This window comes from Pteropus medius, unplaced genomic scaffold (genome assembly GCF_902729225.1).
Source record: "Pteropus medius unplaced genomic scaffold, Ma_sr-lr_union100, whole genome shotgun sequence".
NCBI classification, from domain to species: domain Eukaryota; kingdom Metazoa; phylum Chordata; class Mammalia; order Chiroptera; family Pteropodidae; genus Pteropus; species Pteropus medius.
The window spans coordinates 5570339-5589486 of NW_024354886.1; the positions used below are offsets into that span (position 1 = coordinate 5570339).

At 54.0% G+C, this 19148-nt stretch overlaps 1 protein-coding gene across 1 annotated transcript in view; it reads left to right on the forward strand.

Moving 5' to 3' along the window:
- Window positions 1-17608, forward strand: part of GRM4 (glutamate metabotropic receptor 4) — a 38475-nt gene extending 20867 nt beyond the window's left edge. The window contains exons 6-8 of the mRNA XM_039856117.1: window positions 2268-3203; window positions 9944-10190; window positions 16736-17608. Of these exons, the coding sequence (XP_039712051.1) occupies window positions 2268-3203; window positions 9944-10190; window positions 16736-16785 (1233 nt within the window). The 3' untranslated portion in view covers window positions 16786-17608. The remainder of the gene's footprint in view (window positions 1-2267; window positions 3204-9943; window positions 10191-16735) is intronic.
- The last annotated feature ends 1540 nt before the right edge of the window (window positions 17609-19148 follow it).

The window sequence follows — 19148 nt, forward strand, 5'->3', positions numbered from 1 at the left end:
TAGTGATGAGCCCTTGGAGCTCTTCAAAGCACTGACAATTGTCTAAGTCACAGGAAAGATCTCAGGAAACCCAGCCTGAGGGGCATTCCAAAGGCCACACCGCAGTGCGGAGACAGAGCCCATTCCTATGGTGGTGCTCTCGGGTTGTTGAGCAGAGGCAGACAGACAGACAGAATAGGGCAGACAGGAGTATTTGGCAAAGTGGGACCATGCCCTAAAGGGAGCCATGTCTCATTTTGGTGCAGTGGGTGGAGCAGTGGGGACCAGTGACTCAGTTACTAGTAGCAGTAGCAGCTAATCCTGGTTGAGTACCTGCTGTGTAGAGCCACTGTCCGAAGCATGTGACCTTACTGTAAGAATGATAGCCCTGTGAGGCAGGCGGGCACTATTACTACCCCATGCTACAGATGTGCTCAGCGAAGGCAGGGTTCGGGTGTGTGGGGGTTGCTGTGGACTCCTCCCCTGAAAGTCCCCTCCCTAGTAACACAAGGTCCCTCCACCAGCACGGAGCTGGGAGGTGGGAGCAGATGAGGAGGGCTTGGACCTCAACTACCACATCTCCCCCAAATTCCCCTTGAGTGCTTAGTTTGGGCTGTGCTGTGAAGGCCACAGAGCAGGCAAGGCTCAGGGGGCCAAGGAAAAGGCCTACGCCTGCCCGGACTGTCTTCCTCCAGGATCTGAGGGGCCTCTCACAGCTGTGCCCAGACCTCACTACTTCTCTTATAGATTCCACAGAGAACCACTGGCCCCCAGTGTGTCAGCCCCGTCTGGGGGCTGGAGATGCAACAGAGAAGCACACACAAAGCCCCACCCCTGTGGGGCTGATGTTCTGGTGAAATAAAAGCGTTTCCATTATGATTTCTAGGTGGAAGCCACCTTAAGTAATAAAGGGCAAAGTAGCTTCATATCTGCTATCATTGGAACAGATGGAAAACAAAAGCTCAGAGAGGTTGAAGCATTTGCTCAAGGGCACATAGCCAGCTAGCAACAGAACTGTGATCCTGGGGTTTGACCACATTCACTGCTCATTCCACTGTAGCTAGAGTTTTCAAGCATATCCACTGTCACCCTGTATCCTCTGGGGAAAGGTCTTTCTCCTGCAGTCTCAGAGCTCTGGTGCACAGGGATTGTCCTGCCTTGTCATCCCAGCACTGGTCATTGCTGTCCTCTTTGGCTACTAGGGGACCACATAATCCTGTCACACCCAGAGCCACAGGACAAGCTTCTTCCGTGAGGTTTTAGTCTCGCCTACCACGAGGCCATCTTTGGATTCCCCATCCCCACCCAACCCACCTTGTTCCTCAGCTCTGAAACCCTCACCTCAGTCCCAGATCCAAGTGGTTATTCTTTCTCTAGGAGTGAACAGCCAGCACATACATGGCACCAGTCCAGGCAGGCCCACTGCTCTCCAAGCATAAAACTCTTCCTAAGGGTCACTTTATGTAGAACAGACGCTTTGAATATGGCTCCCAAGTGTGGTCAGCTCCCTTTGCCCAGTGCCTGGAGCTCTTCTGGGGCCTCTTGCTTACTTTCCAGACTTTGGTAACACATTCATAGCGTGTGCCCATACTCCTGTGGCTCCTTTGCTCACAGCAATTGTGTCTTCAGAAACACGGAACGGTGACTAGCACTAATTTAGAGCAAGATATAAAGAAACACTAACCTCTGGGCGCACATTAAGTGTCCTCTGATTAAACCTTTGTTCGTTGCTCTCTGCTGACCCCAGCTCCCTGTGCTGCCTGGAGGAGTCCCCGTGGGCTGAGCCATAGGCAGTGCTTCTCCAGCTTGCACTCAGATCACCTGGGGGTCTTGTGAAAACTCAGAATCTGAGTTAGTAGATCTGCGGTGGGCCAAAGTTTCACTTTTCCCACAAGCTCCTAGGTGATGCTGATGCTGCTGGTCTGGGGGCCACTGTTGAGTAGCAAGGCCTTAGGGCCTGGGAGTCAGGATTGATGAGAGCTCTCTGCTCTGCTGTGTGACTGTCACTACTGCTCTCTGAACTCAGTCTCTCTATACAACCTTTGAGAGTTTTGGACTCAGTCAGGATTCCCCACAGGTCAGCCATATCCGAATCATGCGGGCGAGCTCATTTAAATCCAGCTTTGGATTCAGCAGGTCCAGGGGGGCCCAGGCAGCTGGATTTTTAACCAAGTGACTGGGTGATTCAGGTGTGGGGCTATACGGTGCTAGCCGGTGGGGCAGTCCAGGGCACTGGGGGCGTGTCCTGAGGCCCACTCCTCAGGCATGTCCACTGCTGTCATTGCCAGATAGAGCGGATGCAGTGGCCGGGGAGTGGGCAGCAGCTGCCCCGCTCCATCTGCAGCCTGCCCTGCCAGCCGGGCGAGCGGAAGAAGACAGTGAAGGGCATGCCCTGTTGCTGGCACTGTGAGCCCTGCACAGGGTACCAGTACCAGGTGGACCGCTACACCTGTAAGACATGTCCATATGACATGCGGCCCACAGAGAACCGCACCGGCTGCAGGCCCATTCCCATCATCAAGCTTGAATGGGACTCACCCTGGGCTGTGCTGCCCCTCTTCCTGGCTGTAGTGGGCATCGCGGCCACGCTCTTCGTGGTGGTCACCTTTGTACGCTACAACGACACGCCCATTGTGAAGGCCTCTGGCCGAGAGCTGAGCTATGTGCTGCTGGCAGGCATCTTCCTGTGCTATGCCACCACCTTCCTCATGATTGCGGAGCCCGACCTGGGGACGTGCTCTCTGCGCCGAATCTTCCTGGGGCTCGGCATGAGCATCAGCTATGCAGCCCTACTCACCAAGACCAACCGTATCTACCGCATCTTCGAGCAGGGCAAGCGGTCGGTCAGTGCCCCGCGCTTCATCAGCCCCGCCTCTCAGCTGGCCATTACCTTCAGCCTCATCTCGCTGCAGCTGCTGGGCATCTGTGTATGGTTTGTGGTGGACCCCTCCCACTCAGTGGTGGACTTCCAGGACCAGCGGACGCTTGACCCCCGCTTCGCCAGGGGTGTACTCAAGTGCGACATCTCAGACCTGTCGCTCATCTGCCTGCTGGGCTACAGCATGCTACTCATGGTCACGTGCACGGTGTACGCCATCAAGACGCGTGGCGTGCCAGAGACCTTCAATGAGGCCAAGCCCATCGGCTTCACCATGTATACCACCTGCATTGTCTGGCTTGCCTTCATTCCCATTTTCTTTGGCACCTCACAGTCGGCAGACAAGGTGAGTTGTGGGTCTGGGGGGCAGTGAGCGGGATGAGGGCAGAGAGCAGGAGGCAGCCTCTGAGGGCTGGCTGGCCTCCCACTGTGCTCCAGAAGTGCCTTTTTTCATGCCTCATTCTGTCTTCTCTGTTGATTGCAAGTTTTTTTTCCTCCAGGTTCTGGGTTTTCTCTCCTTTCTCCCTCCCTTTCTCTCTTTCTGCCTCCTCTCCCTTTTCTCTCTTTATCTCGTCTCTCTCTCTCTTTCCCCTCTCCTTCCTCTTTCCTTCCCTCCCTCTTTCTAGCCTCCTCCTCTCTTTCTTTATCTCTCTATCCCTGCCTCTCCCATCTCCTCGCTTTCTCCTTCCCATCTCTTCACCTCCTTTCTTCCCCCTTTTCTCTCTTCTTCCTCTTTCTTCTCTATCAGCCCGGGAGACTGCACCCTCTCATTCTTCTTTCTTCCTAGCCTCTCTTTTCCCTTACCTCTCTCTCTGCTCAGCCCCATCTTCCTTTCTGTCCATTCCTCTCTTCTTCCTCCTCTGTCTGTCTCTCTCTCTACTCACACAAGATCCACCTGGGCCCCGATGTGGGAGATGTATCAGGTACTCTCTCTCCCTCTCTCCTTGGCCCCAAGCTGCCCTGAAACCCAGGATCCTGGGGCCTGACAGTGTCAGCTGAAGGCACTTCCTTCTACTGGCTGAAGGCAGTGTCAGCCGAGGGCTGCCACCTCCTGGCTCTGTCAGGCCATCCTGGACACACCTCAAGGGCCCTGTGGACTCTGTCCATGTCCCAGCATGGCACTGCCTGGGTTCTAGGGGATTATCTTGAAGAATTGAAGAATTGGGAGCCACTAAAGTAGAGGCCAGAGACAGGGATGATCATGGGGACCCAGGACCCCAGTTCCTGGTCTGAGCTCTGTGTAGAACTGTGGGATCCTGGGCAAGACAGCTGACCTCTCTGCCTCAGTTTCTTCATCAATAGATTGGGGCCATGATCTTTCCCTTGCAGTCCATACAGGTGTTGTAATCATCACATGACACGATGAGAGTAAAAGCAGTTTACCCACTGTACGGAGACTGGGGCTGAGGAGGGTGATGGGGTTGAGGTCAGAGGGATGACAGGGCAGATGCTCTAGGATCCTGTAGCTGTGGGAAAGATGTCAGTGTACCCCATGAGTGAGAAGGGAGCCATTGTGGGGTTGTGAGCAGTGAGGGAGGCATTGATGTAGATTTAAAAGGATCCCTCTGGTTGTTGGGTGGGGCCCTGAAGAAGGCGAGCTGGGGTCAGGGTGCTAGAGCAGAGGTTACTGAATAATCCTGACAAGAGGCTGCTGGCAGCAAGGGTGGTGAGGAGCAGGGGATTCTGGATGTGTCTGGTGGTGAGGCAGGCGGATTTCTGATGGATTGCATGTGAGGTGAGAGATGCAGAGGAGAGTCGAGGATGACTTTGTGTTTTTCAGTGTGAGAATGGGAAGGAAGGAGTGTCGTACACTAAGGTGGGAAGATGATGGAGGAGCTGGTGTGAGGCGGAGATCAGGAGGTCCTTTGGACATGCTAAATTTAGGATGCTTGTTAGATGTCCAAGTGCAACTGTCAAGTCAATGGTTGAATACACAACTCTGGAGGGGCAGGCTGGAGGGATGAGGGGCAGGCTGGAGATGTATCTGGGAGAGTCATCAGCCTATGGGTAGCATTTAACGCCATGAGCCTAGATGTGAGCTCCTACAAATGCTTGGCTTTCAGTGAGGCTGATGCCAAAACCATGATGGTTGGGCACTTGTCTTCTGCCAGACACTTTACTTGATGGCCAGCAGGTCTCACAACAGCAGGCAAAGGTAGGTATCACCATCCCCATTTATAGATGAGAACATGAAGGCATAGAGAGGCAAAGTGACTTGTCAAAGATCACACAGCCAGTAGATGGCACAGCTGGACATGACCCTATCCTGTCTAACTTAGGAGCCTCCAACCCAGCCCGTGCTGACCCCCTGTAGCTCCAAGACACCTCCCCCACCTTGGAGCTTCCTTGGTGGGTGCCCATCTCTTCTTTGACAGTTCCTCAAAGGCAGCAGCTGTGCCTTCCACTCTGAATGACTTGTACTGGGCCCCCAGAGGCCTGTGGCCTGTCTTCCAATGCTGGCCCTGTGGGTTGGGGTTCTCAGAAGATTTACTTGGGCTGGCAGTGAGTGCCCTAAGGTCTGAGACCAGGCATGGCTCCAGGTAACCCCATATACCTGAGCCAAAGCAGCCACCAGGCCAAGCTTGCACTGAAAGCCAGGTCTTCAGCTCCCACTAGGCCTTCGGAAGGTGCCCCCCCCTGCCCCCACCGAGGGCAGGTATAGGCAGAGGCTCCTATACCTTCCAGCACCAAGGAGGCCCACGAAGCCAAAAAAGGATACTGCCCTACATTCCAGGAAGCTGGCATCTTGAGAAATTACCCTTGGTAGTACCAGGAGGCCTCTTCCAACACCTCCTCAGAGTAGAGGCCCCTGGCTGGGAGGCCAACAGCAGGGTGGTTAAGCCTCTCACTCTGCCTTCCATCATTTCCTCAGGTTGCCTGCCTGTATACTGCCCCCTTGTGGGGGTCCCTGCCATCCCAGGATATCAGACCCTCCCATTTCCAGATGCTGGGGCCCAGCTTCCCCAAAATCTCTCTAGGTGACCTCAACTACCTCTGATTTCTCCCTTTTTAGGTGGCTCCTCTCAGCATTGATTATGAAAAGGAGACTATGAGACGATCTCTTCTGAGGCCCAGAGAGGAACAGGGCTTTGTACCATGTCACACAGCAGGCTGGCCTCACACCAACATGTGGCCATAAGATCCAGCTCTACTCCTGATGGCGTGGGACATGGGACATGCCCCCCTCTTTCTCTGGGCTTCTGCATGAGGAGAGGGTGTAGGAGATGAGCTCTGAAGTCTGCCATTTCAGGCCACCAGGCTTCTTAGAGGCTCAGGTGACCCTGGGGCTGTATCTATACTGTGCCATGTCATAGCTACGAAATGCCCCAATGGAAGCTGCAGGTGTGTGTGTGCGCGTGTGTGTATAGATGGAGTGGCATAGGGCTGTTGTAGGGAGTTGTGGTATGGGTACAGAAATGCGTGTTTACAGATATGTGTGTGTGCGTGTGGGGGTATATGTGCACATTGAGGGGATGGACAGGTGTGTGTGCCAGGGGCCTCACGGATGCTAGTGTGTATAGGTGTGTAGATTAGGTGTGTGTGCCCAGCAGTATATGTGCAGATGTGTGAGTGCAAGTGTGAGTGTGTACAGATATATGTATGTGTGTGCATGTGTATATACTCAGGTGTATGAAGGGGTGCGTGTGTGTGAGCTGTGTGAGTCTGAGTCAGATAGGAGTGTGGGGTGGTGAGTTTGGGTGTGTGTGTGTGTGAATGCAGAGATGCATGTGTACACAGGTGTGTGTTTGTGGGCATGCATGTGTACAAATGTACTTGCAGGTGCTCTGCTGTGCCTGTTCCCCCAAAGTGCAGGTGCTGGTGCAAAGTGGACCTGTCTGTACTACTCTGGTGAACAGGTGGCTGGATTTCCCAGTGTTAGCTCAGATTTCCAGGGCTTATCACCACCACTGGGCAGCTTTACCCTGAGCCGACCAGAGCGGGGCTTTTGTACCGTGTGGGGTTACTGGGCAGGACGTGGCAAGGGAAGCTGGCCAGGTTATGGAGAAGTTTATTTGTCTGGTTTGTACAGATTCTGAGGATCTCATTACTCACAGGTTTGGTCTAGGCAGAAGCACAGAGCAGGCAGGACTCCTCATTGGCCCTCACCATTGTCCCTTGCACCCTGCATCCACCAGGCCTTGCACAAAAACAGGAAAACCATCACCCACCTCCACAGCAGCTCCTTTCTGTGCCTTTTGCCCCACCTCAAGGACCTCTGTCTTCTTCTATCAAACCCAGCCCTGATGACCTCCTTCCCCCTGTAGAGCACTGACTTGTGAGGCTTAATACAGGATTCTTTTTGGAGGATGGAGTGTAGCAAGGGCCTGACCAGAGAAGGGAGCGGGAGTGACAGCAATTCAGGCACCTCCCGGCTGGGAGGTAGGTGGATGGTAGAAAAGGTGAAATCCTATCTCAAAGATGCCCTCTCGCTCTGCCTGTTTTTAAGACCTGCATCCATGCTAGGACTCTGTAGGAGTACCTGGTGGGTTCTAGAGTTTCTAGAGAATCACTGCTTCTCTGATAGGGTTAACATGCTACCACCTCCTGGTGACGACACGCACCTTCACAGAGGAGACTTGAGAACAATGGTCCAGCCAGTAGTGGGGTAGGAATTCCAGACCCTGGGGCAAGGAGACGGACTGGGGTGCGTGGCCTCACTTCTGCTATGCACAGGGCCAGCCTAGAGATGGCTAGAGGAGCCCTCAGGTCCCATGCTGGAAGGGAGGAGCCCCAGCAGATGGGCAGAGTGATACATCCGCTTTGCTCTGTTTACACCTCTCCTTGTATTTTGTTTGCAGAAAGGCTCCTAGGCTGGAAAGCAGACTAGAACAAAACACCAAGGACTGTGCCATGCCCGTGAAAACTCCAGAAAACTCCAGAGTTTTCATTTCATAAAATGAAAATGAAAGGCCCTGTTCAAAAGTAATTCAGGATTCAAGATGGTGGCAGCAGGACATTAAGCCAAGTACTGCCCATCTAAGCACAGGCCCCTGTGTGACTTACACAGGTCGACTGCCCATGCTGCTGATTCTGTGTTAGTGAAGGGGCTCGGCATCCCACATTGGGTCAGGGCAGCGTGGAATCTGGAACCCAGGCCCCTGGCCCCTAACATGGGTCTGTGTCTACCGCAGGGCTCACTCTGCCCAAAGAGGCAGGGCCCACCCCTTTCCCACTAACTCCATATGGGCCCAACTCTACCCCCACCCCATAACAAGGTAGGGGAAAAGGGCCTAAGATGGATATCTGACCTGGAAACAGGATTCCCAAAAAGCCCAGTGTGAAAGGAGAGACAGATCCTGCCCTTAGGGAACTCCCAGTCTTATGGGGAAGACCCAGATAATAGGCCTGTTCTTGATTAGTCCAGACCTCCATTGTCTCCTCCAAGGGTCTGTCTCGATACTCTGGAGCCTGTCCCCCTCCCCTCTGTCACCCTTGGCCACCAGAACCCGCCCACGGGCTTGTCACGCCCTTTCTAGGTCCACTCGCTGGGAACGGTTCCCTGCTGTGGGTGAGCGTGAGGGTTCTGTATGAGGACTAGGGTACGGCTCTCTGTATCTGGAGGGGTGTGTGCTCACCAGGAAGCAGGCTCTGATTCCCCTGGACATTAGAAAATGGAGCAGCCTCTCCACACTCCACACTCATCCAAACCCAAGTTTCCTGTGGCTTCACAGTCTGTGCTTGGGTAGTAGCCTTGTGGTTTAGATGAGGTAGGCATTGCACTGATGAGAAAACTGAAGGCCGGAGAGGGGTGAGACTTTCCCAGGGTCACATAGCTCTCTCCTCTCAGACACCAGAGCTTCTCCAGCCCTTCACCCAAAGGTAGGAAACTTGAGGAAGGGTGGCAGGAATGAAGGTCTTCAGATCCAGGTCATGAGGTATTTATGGAAAGGGACAGGGGATGGGGAAGAGCATGAGAAAAGAAAGACCTACTCCCCCAGGGGGGCTACCAGATGAGGCCAGGGCCCCTGGGACCTCAGGAAGCAAACCCAGACCCTTATCCCACTGCTGGGCTGGGTACAGGGATGAGGGTTTCATGGGGGGTGTTGGATAGAGCTGGGGCAGGGAAAGCTTCCAAGACAAGGTGGCATATCAGCCAGGTCCCGGGGGAGGGAACCCCACCCCGGAAACAGCAGATTTAGTGGGCAGAACACCATGCTTCCCCATGCCAGACCTGGATACCGCAGCCTGGGCCTCCCTTGGCCCCACCCTGGCTGAGGGAGGCCGAAGGGGCAGCTGAGCCCTGGGCGACTGGGAAGAAAGGAGAAGGCGAGGAGGGGATCCCAGGTGGGGGCTGTGGGAATTGTCAGGCTCTGCCTGGAAGGCCCCACTATTGAAAAATGGATTATCCGACACCCAGATTAATGGACTTTCATTTTGCTAAACATCTGTCACCGTTAGTGCTGGCGAGTGAGCGTGAAATGAGCTTTGACTGTGCTGCCACTGTCGTGTTGCCCTGGATGCCGTGGCTCCCGTGCCAATGGGCTGCTCTGCACAGGGTGGCATGTGGAAGGGGGCACCCACTGGATGGGGGGCCTGCTTGAGGGGCTGTGGCATGGCCAATGGGCAATACTCAATGCACCAACAGGTGTTCATCTCGCTCCCAGCCCTGTGCAGGGGGCTGCACCTGAGGAGGGTCATCTGTAGTCCCATCGGCGCCCCTCCTCAGAGGTGCCTTCTCCAAACAACACAGAACTGTAGGAAACACTTCTATGCACTTTCTATGTGCCAGACATGGTGTTACATACTTTTACAATTTATTAGTCTTTTCATCCTCGCAACAGTCCTTTGAGGTAAGTATAATAGTATAATTATCATGCCAGTGTTACATGTGAGGAAACTGAGGCACAAGGGTGGGACCTGTCCAAGATCACATAGCTAGAAGTGGTGGACTCAGGATTTGGGTCCAAGAGTTCTGGTCTAAAGTCCCAGCTCTGTATCCTGGCTCCTTTTTGCTGAAGCCAACGGGACACAGGATGGACCCCCGAGTCTGTCCCTGCTGTGTTTGCCTCTGGGGTGGGCATAAGGGTCAGGGCCCAGGAGGCCAGGGTGGAGCCTTCTCTGACTCCTCTGCTGGCCTGCTCCCAGCTCTACATCCAGACGACAACGCTGACGGTCTCAGTGAGTCTGAGTGCCTCGGTGTCCCTGGGGATGCTCTACATGCCTAAGGTCTACATCATCCTCTTCCATCCGGAGCAGAACGTGCCCAAGCGCAAGCGCAGTCTCAAAGCCGTCGTCACTGCCGCCACCATGTCCAACAAGTTCACGCAAAAGGGCAACCTTCGGCCCAACGGTGAGGCCAAGTCTGAGCTTTGCGAGAACCTGGAGGCCCCAGGTGAGTGCCTGCCCCCGCCCCTCTCCCTCTGGGCCCACCCAGGCCCCATACCTTTCTGGGGGAGGGCTATTCTCTACCCCCACCCCTAGCCAGGTCCTGTTGGGGTCCTGGGAGAACCCTAAGGCTGCAGGTTAGTGCCCTGCCGCCCTGCCTGCCAGTCTTCCAGGTGCCCCCTGCCAAGTCTGCCCTAACCACAACCTTCCAGGGATCTCTGTCTTGACTAGGGGGAGGCCATGCACCCACGTGAGACCCGGGGATTTCTCTGCCTTGGTGCCCATATCTGGGCCTGTGACCTTTCAATCCCTGTGGGAGAAGTGGTAGTCTAGAAACTCTCAACCTGGGAGCAGTGGCCTTGGCGCCAGCCCAGACACCCCCTAGCAGGACCCTAGAGATGGGGACTGAGGACATGGGCCCCAGATGGATATGTGAGCGGTGGGGTGGGGTGGAGAGCCTCCAGAGGCTGCAGTTCTCTGGTAGCAGGGTGGTCCCAAGGGGTTGTCCAAAGAGACCTTAGCTGTAGAGGGTCATTCTTTGAAGGGGACAAGGGAGGGAAGGAAGGAAGGAACTTGACATCTGAGGGACAGTCCCAAGGTCTTGGCCTGGGCAGGACAGGGCCCTCAGAAGTATAAGGCATATGCGTGGGAGGGTGCAGGGCCGCCATCTTTGACAACTTCCTTGGAGCCAACAGGAAAATAGTCACTACTATTTTCCTGCTGTGTGAGGAAAAGAGATAGGAAAAGAGATAGGAGAGAAAGGCAGGTCATGTGAGGGACAGATTAGACCTCAGGGGACCAGAAATAGTGGTGACCATTTCCTGGACCCTGTGTGCCACACCTATCAGGTACCAGTTTTCATTCTCATAGCAACCTTGAAAGGTGAATATTTTTGTCATCTGCATAACACAGAGGAAGAAAAGGAAGCTCAGAAAGGGGAGGGACTCACCCAGGTCACACAGCCAGCAGGTGGCAGGGCCAGACCTGACCTCGATTCCAGTTGCCCTCTGTCTTCTCCCACAGACCACGGCCTCTGCCCTGGGATGAGCCACAGGGCCTCCACCTGTGGAGGGGGGCTGTGCTCCATGGGCCTCACTTCCAGCTGCTCCAGGGTAGGGAAGGTCAAGTGGTCGCTATGGTCATTTGCCCCACTGTAGACCTTGGCTCCCTCCATGGGCACCCTGCAATTGGCTACATGGTTTAAATGGCAGCTCCTTCTGCCTCCCCACTCTCTGAAAGTCTTGGGGGACAATAGATTCTGGTGGGACCTAGGAGTAAGCAACTCTGCTTCCTCTCTTTAGTACTGGAGGAAAGGCCAGAAGTGTCCATGGCAGCAGGAAGGACACAAGCTAGACTGCAGGAAGGCCTAGAGCCCAGGCTCCAGAGAGAAGCCCTTGTTATCCACCAAGAGATCAGGGAAAACAGGAGATTTCCCTGTCTGGGGGGCTGGGGAAGTACTTCTTACAGGGTCCCCACCTCAGGGACCTGGGCGAAGCATTGTCCCCTTCATTCTCAGCACAGGTCCCATGTGTTCCATGTGTTGAGAGAATATCAAGTGTGGAAAAGACAGTCCCTTCCTACATCCAAACAGGATTTTTCACTTGAGTGATCTTCACAGCAGTCCTGTGAGGCCTGGGTAGGGCTGGAGGTTTGATCCCTAGTTGAGGCCCAGAGAGGGTGAGTGACTTTCCTGAGGTCACACAGCAAGGCGATGGCTGGACGGCCCATACAGTGTCTTTTCTTGACCCTGACTTTATATAGCCTCCCTGTTTCTGGGGTTTCCATTCTTTGCTGAGCAATATACCTGGCTTTTGAAGTGCCCCCTCCTTTGATTGACACCCTTGATGACTGTCGCCCCTGATGACTGTTAGCACCACCACCTCTCACCAAATGACCTTTTTCTTCTCTCCAGTCCTGCTTTTCCTCCCAGAGCACCAGCTTCCCTGCATCCCTGGGGCTCCTTTCAGATGTCATCTGGGCCCTCCACTCTGAGATGGAAGAGGGGCAGAGCGTCCTTGTAGGACTTCCCACCTCTGGACTTTAGTGTCTGCTCAAATGCAGCCCCTAACTAGGCCTTTCTGTCCTAAGCGCGGACCCCTCCCTGCACCCTGCTCCACACTCCTGACTTTCATTTTCCTCCTTTCCACAGAGACTGATCCTTCCCATGTCCCATTCCACCATGAACCATATTCTGCTGGTTCAGGAACAGGTCTATCAAACCAGCTGTGCTACAGGGCTCGTGAGAGTGAGTGGGGCATTAGCCCTCCTAGGTGTTCTACTGGAGATGACACCGTGACCCCAAAGGGTGACAGTCATGGTGCTGTGACAGCCTAGGGGACCATAGTGGGCAGGCCTCCACAGAGAGCTTTGATGGCACTTCACTAACATTGTTACCTCTGCCTCTGCTCAGGCTGGTCACCTGGAGACAGGGGACAATTATCCCCCACTCTCACTAGACAGGGAGGGGTGTGGAAGCATAGCAAGGCAAGACCCAATGTTCCCAGCCCCCTGCTTCCCAGAAGGAAATGATGAGAGCTGCCCACTTGTCCCCCCCACCCTTACAGTGAGGGCCCCAGAGGCCAGGGCCCCTTGCCCCCACTGTCTCTCAGCTTAGTGACAACACGGGCCATAGAGGCACCAGGCAAGAGCCAAGTGATTAATTCTGGGGACAGCCAGACTGAAGGGGTATGAGCGGGAGGAGTGGGAAGGTGTCACTCTTGTGGAGCAGGAACATTTTTCACTCTGTCACTGGCAGGCCACGTATCTTTAAACAAACAACAGAATAAATAATTCAGGGGCCTGATTGCAGGCAGATTGGGTGTGGAGACATGGGGGCAACAAATGAGGTTTTCCGCTGCCCAGCTAATTGTTATCTGAGGTGGTGGAGTCTGAAAACCAGCGACGAGGGCCTGTCACTAGCTTGTCTCCTCTGCCCATACCCCCTCATCCCTTCCCCTCATCCCAAGGATGCCCCTGGGGAGTCACTCTCCTCATCCTCTCCTCATTGCTGCAGTTATTTCGGCTCTGCCCCTTCGTCCATCATTGTGCAAGGTTTAAAGAGTATTTCCGTTCATCCTGTGGCTGAGAACCAGCCTAAGGTTAATTATTACCCCGTTTAGAGATGAGAGAATCGAGGCTCCAAGAGGTTCAGTTTGTTGGAAGGGCTATGTGGCAGGTGCTGAGATCCCCTGTACTGGCGAGGTAGGACTGGACCCCAAGTCTCTCGACTCCTGGCCAGACTCTTCTTTTCATTCCTCATTGTTAGCTCCTAGGGTCCCTGGGCAGACTCATTGCTCCCCTTTTCCAGATGGTGAGGCTAAGTCTCCTCCAAAGACATTGAGCCTCTGGCTTACAGCTGAGGGCTGAATGCACTTCCAGGGTCTGGAAGCCGTGGATTGAATTTCCTATTGGAGACAGCACTGGTCTTCGAGAGACAACAGGGGCCCAAAGTCTCTCACCTCCTGGCCACTTCCTCTCATCCCCCACCTGGCTGGTGCTCCGGCAGCTGCCCCCAGGCTCCCATTTCCCTGCAGTCAGTAGAGATTTTACTGCGCTGCTGAGGTTTTCCTTCACCTCAGAGCCAGGAACTGCTGATGGGTTTACAGGTTTGGAAACTCAATTTTATCAGTTCACCCAGGGGATGATGGAGCCCTGGGGAACTGATTCTCACCGGCCTGGCTTGCCAGCATGTGATTCAGAGCTGGCTGCTGGCTTTTTTCTGCCAGTGGGGGATAGGGTCGGGTAGAGATGTGGGAGTGGGGGGTGCCTCTCAGGAAAAGAGGTCTAGGCAAAAGGGGCCGCCCCTGTCTGTGTTGTTGCAGGCCGGAAAAATGAGGCTTAGCAGGGAAGGAAAAGAGCTGCCTGAGGTCACAGAAGGATTTTGAGGCTCCTGTCTTCAGAGCTCTGCTCTGCATGTCCTGCCACCTCCCTTTCAGCAGCTCTGACATCCCCAGGTCCCAGCCTTCAGTCACTCAGCTCCCTTCTCCAAGTGCACCCCGACCCAGACCCCCTCCTAGATGTTGCTCCATCAAAACCAACCCATCCTGGGATCCTTCCTCCTTCTTGGACACCCAACACCCTGGAGGGACATGAGCCATTTTAGAAGTGAAGGTGGGGATTCTTTGTACACTACAAGGTACTGTGCTGTGGTCTTATTCTCTTCTTGGATGTCATAGGCACCATTTCCTTTCATTAGCACCTGTCTAGGTGGCACCCAAAACTTGAAACTTCCCTGGCACTGTTCAGGGGAGTGATTGTTCATCCTTTACTTGACTATTTCTGCTGACAGGGAGCCTACCTACCACACGAGGCTACCCACTCCACTCTCAGCTCAGGACAAAGTTCCTCCTTTAGCTCAACTGCACTCTGATCGTCTTGCCTACCCCCTCACAGTGTGCCCCTCTGCCCACCCCACCCCCATCACTGCTTCTTCCCACACTCGATGGACCCCAGAGAGTGGGACATAGCAATCCTGCCTGTGTTAGTGGGCTTCCAGTTATGCTGCTATGACAAAGAGGCCCCAGAGCAGAGTGGCTCAATCAAATAGATATTTGTTTCTCTCTGAGATATAGTACATGGTGGGTGGCAGGAGCAGAGACCCAAGTTCCTTTCATTTTGTTTCTCCATCAGTTCCCAGAGGGTTGTCGTTGTCTTCATGGTTGAGGCTGGATGCCCTCAATGTCTGTTCTGCCCATGAAAGGCGAAAGAGAGGAAACAATCCATTTTAATCAAATGACGTGGAAGTTGCACACAGCCCTTCCACTCACGTGTCAGCAGAAATGTGGTCATGCAGAGCCATACTTGCTGCAAGGGGAGCTGGGAAACATAGTCCTTAACTTTGGTAGTCATGATCCCAACGAAAAAAGGGAAAAGAGGATTGCGGGGCCAGTGTTCAGCCCACCACACTGTTGCCCTCAGTGTCCTCTTCTCTAGGTCAGATGCCCCTGGCTGAGCCTGGCGGATGTGCCTCCTTTTCTGAGCTGACAGGATCCTGATGGAGGGTCAGGGCGGCTTTATGACAAAGCGTACCATGCATGATTTTCTTCCATCCAGCCTCCTCACTCTGTGCCAGCAAACCAGCCCCCGACCCAGGTAGCAATTCAGCCCTTCATTGCTCTCTACTGACTTGTCCTCCAGGCCACAGAAGGACACCTTGAACCCTGGCAGGGCAGGACCTAACCAAGCTCTTCACCGCTCTGGCCTCAGTTCTTCATTTTTGAAATGGAGGGGTGACACTTATCTGGCCTCCTCACTGGGCTGCTGTGAGATCTGAACCCTGGCAGGGTGAAGGTCAAGGGACCACTCATGCTGCCCATGAGAGCTGATGCTGTCAACTAGCTGGGGGTGGGGAAGAAGGCTGTGTCCAGGAGATAGGAATACCCTGACATGCAACCCCAGTCTCAGAGGTGGGTGAGAGGGAGCAGAGTGATGAGTGCAGGTAAGGGAGGCTCAAGACTGAGGCAAGATAGGGACACCTGGAAATGGGAAGGGTGGCTGCATGGAAGAGGGGACCGGAGAATGTCCGTTTTCCTTAGCATGGGGAGAGGGCTGAGTCAGTCATATGCCTCAGTTTCTAGCTTCTCAAGGCACCTTTCTGGTTCCATTATTTATTTCCTTTGTCCCCATTCCCCACTTACTTCCTGTGGGCTGCTAATCTCTGTATATTCCTGGCATGTGCTCTTCCAGAATGTGTGCTATTGAACTTCTCAAAATTTTCCTTTGATAATATAGTCGATCCTTGAACAAAGTGAGTTTTAGGGGTGCTGACCCCCCACTTCCTTCCCCATGCAGTCAAAAAATCTACGTATAACTTTTGACCTCCCCGTAAAACCTAGGTTGTCCCTTGGTATCTGCGGGGGATTGGTTCTAGGACTCACCGCAGATGCCAAATCCCCTTTATAAACTGCTGGAGATCAGTGCATACAGTGCGCTCTCAGCATCTGCAGACTCTCAGCCACAGATTGAAAACAGTCCAGAACAAAACAAAACAAAACAAAACAAAACAAAGCTGCGTATAAGCGGACCCATGAAATTCAAACCATGTTGTTTAAGAGTCAGCTGTGCTTTAGGGATATGTAATTATATCACAAATAAAAATGATTCTCTTAAAGTGTGGCAAAGTCAGGAAGTGGCAGGGGCCCTGTGGGGGGTTGTGCACAGAAGCGGGGCACTCCGTGGGAGCCCCATAGAGGGGCAGGGGCTCCATGGGGTGCACAGAGGGGTGGGATTTGGGAGGAAGGACTCAAAGGAGGGGTCCTACCTAGAGCAGAAGGTGAATTTGGAAGGCACTTCAGGCAAGCAGCCAAGCCCTAGCAAAGGTGTGGAGGTGGGAACGGTGTACCAGGAGGCTGGGCTCAGTGCAGAGAGTGGGGAAACACTGGAGGAAACAGTGGAATAGGCAAGGCGGGCCAGTGCCCACCGGCCCAGAGGGATGTGGACTGCTCAGTTCAGTGGTCTGGACTTGATGCCATGGGCAGGGCTGTGCTTGTGCAGCAGGGGGTTTGGAGAAGCTATCTCCTAACTTCTGGGTACCCCTGGTCTCTCTTCTTCCAGTGCTGGCCACCAAACAGACCTACGTCACCTACACCAACCATGCAATCTAGCTAGGCCATCGGAACCAAACATGAGGAGAAGGAACCGAGACCCTTGTGGATGGTGCATGGAGCCAGGGCCACTCCCAGGGGCCCAGCTGATGTTCTGCCTACCCATGGGTACCCACGGGTGTGGCTTGGTGCTGAGGACAGCAGAGCCCCAGCGGTCATTGCTGGGTAGCCTGGGCAAGCTGGGCGGGCGACAAGAGGAGGACAAGGGGCTGGGGCAGCTTCACCAACCCTAAGAGCCTGAGTCTTGGACCAGGGCCTCTCCTGGCCCCAAATCACAGGAGCTCAGGTTTCGTGGGCCCCAGTGCTGTTTTTTTTCCCTCTCTCTTTGACTCTGCTTGTCCCATTGGTAACCTTCTCAGTCTGTCTCCATCCTTCTTTATTTTCTCTTATCGTTATATTGCCTTTTCTCTCTGTCTGTCTGTGTATTCTGCTTTTTCTGTATCTTCTTTCTTTCTGCCTCTGCCTCCTCTTGCTCATGAACTCTCTGTCTCCAAGTCTCTCCTGTTTTTCTCTTGTGCTCCACCTGGGTCTCTCCTCTCATGCTTTTTTCTATCCTGTTCTCAGCCCCCTCCCCACCTTCATTTATGTCCAGCCTCTGCTCTCCCCTCCCTGCCACCCTTCCCCAATTCACCAAATCGTACATGTTGCAAAAGAGAAAAAAGAAAAAAAGGTCAAAACACAAAAAAGCCAAACAAAAACAAATCTTGAGTGTGTTGCAAAGTGCTGCTTCCTCCTGGTGGCCTCTGTGTATCCCTGTGGCCCGCAGCCTGCCCGCCTGCCCCTGCCCGTCTGCCGTGTGTCCTGCCCGCCTGCCCACCCGCCTCTCTTGCTGATGACACGGAGTTCAGTGCCTGGGTGTTCGGTGATGGTTATTGATGACAATGTGTAGCGCATGATTGTTTTTATACCAAGAACATTTCTAATAAAAATAAACACACGGTTTTGCACCACGGCTCACATCAACTGAGGATCCGGCGGTGGGACCTCAGGCTCAACCTGCAGTCAGAGGGCCTGGGTAAGAGAGGAGGAACTGGGTGATGGAGACCTAGGACTTGGGGGTGATGGAGGCTGCTCCCCAGGCCAGCATCAAGTGCGGGAGTGGAGAAGCCTTGGGCAGGGAGAGGTCAGGACATTGTGGAAGATTTCAGAACTCCCCTGCTGGTAAGGAGGATGCCCTGTCCCTGTCCTCTGCCCTGCAGCCCCTAAGGAAGTTACCATTTCTACCCTGCCTCTCTCCTGGCTTTTACATCTTTCATACCTGGGACCTATATCCCCACCCCATGACCTGAGCCTCTCCTCTCCTTCCAGCCAGGAAGCTCTCCTCTTGAGAAATCAGCTTTTGGGGCTCCCAGCACCACATCCCTCCCTGCCCCTGCTTTTCCTGTCTCCAGATCACAGGTGCTAAGATGATGTGTGTCTGTCCTGGAGATCAGTGTGTGGCGTGTGTCCAGGTGGGCCAGGGGCACGGCACAGGTGTGCATGTGTGTTGCTCCCCCCAGCTCTGTGTGTATCTGTTTTGGCTGCGTGTGTGTGTGCGCGCGCGCGTGTGTGCTTCTGGCAGCTCCATATACATGCTTGTTTGTCTGTCTGTTTAGGCTCACGTGGGTGTGAGTCGACATCGCATCCACATTATGAAGATGCCTGTCCTGGGCCAAAGGCAAGTGTGGAATGTGTGTTCACAGCAGCTGGCTTCCCTGGCAGGTTGGGAGGTAGGGAGTGGGGAGTGGCTTAGGGGCTGGGCCTTATGGGGGTAAATTATAGAGCCAGTGACACAATGAGGCCACAGACAGCTCTGGAGCCCAGGCTGCTTGTGCTGCCTCCTCTGGCCCTACCTCTAGGCTGCCCCTCCACTCCCCCGCCCCACTATCTACCTTCTTGGCTGACCAGGGCATGGGGCACTGTGGCCAAGGGCCTGGAGGGACCCTGGGTGGGAATTAGGCAAGAACTAAATGTGAAAGTATGTGGTGAGGTGAGGGGCATTAAATCATGCCAGGTGTTAGTGCCCCCTGGATAAGCCCATCTTACTCCTGGTTTCATGTGCATTCACCTGTGCTTAGGAGATCTGTTCTCCCCAGAGTACATGTGTGAGACAATGTGTAGCACCTACTGTATACTGGATAACTTTTTGTGTAAGGGAAGGAGGGGAAAAAGTGGGTGTCTCTCACTAATGGTCTTGCTTTTGCAAGATGAATCTTAAAACCCAGAATAGATTTTACACAGTGTCCCAGGCCAATTAGGCAAAACTAAGTTGTTAGACCAAGGGTGTTTGCCAGAAGCTTCTGGGGCAGTGTTTGTTGTGTGTGTGTATGTGTGTGTGTGTTGGGGTGTGTGTTGGGGGTAGTTGGATGTAGAAGGGAAGTGCG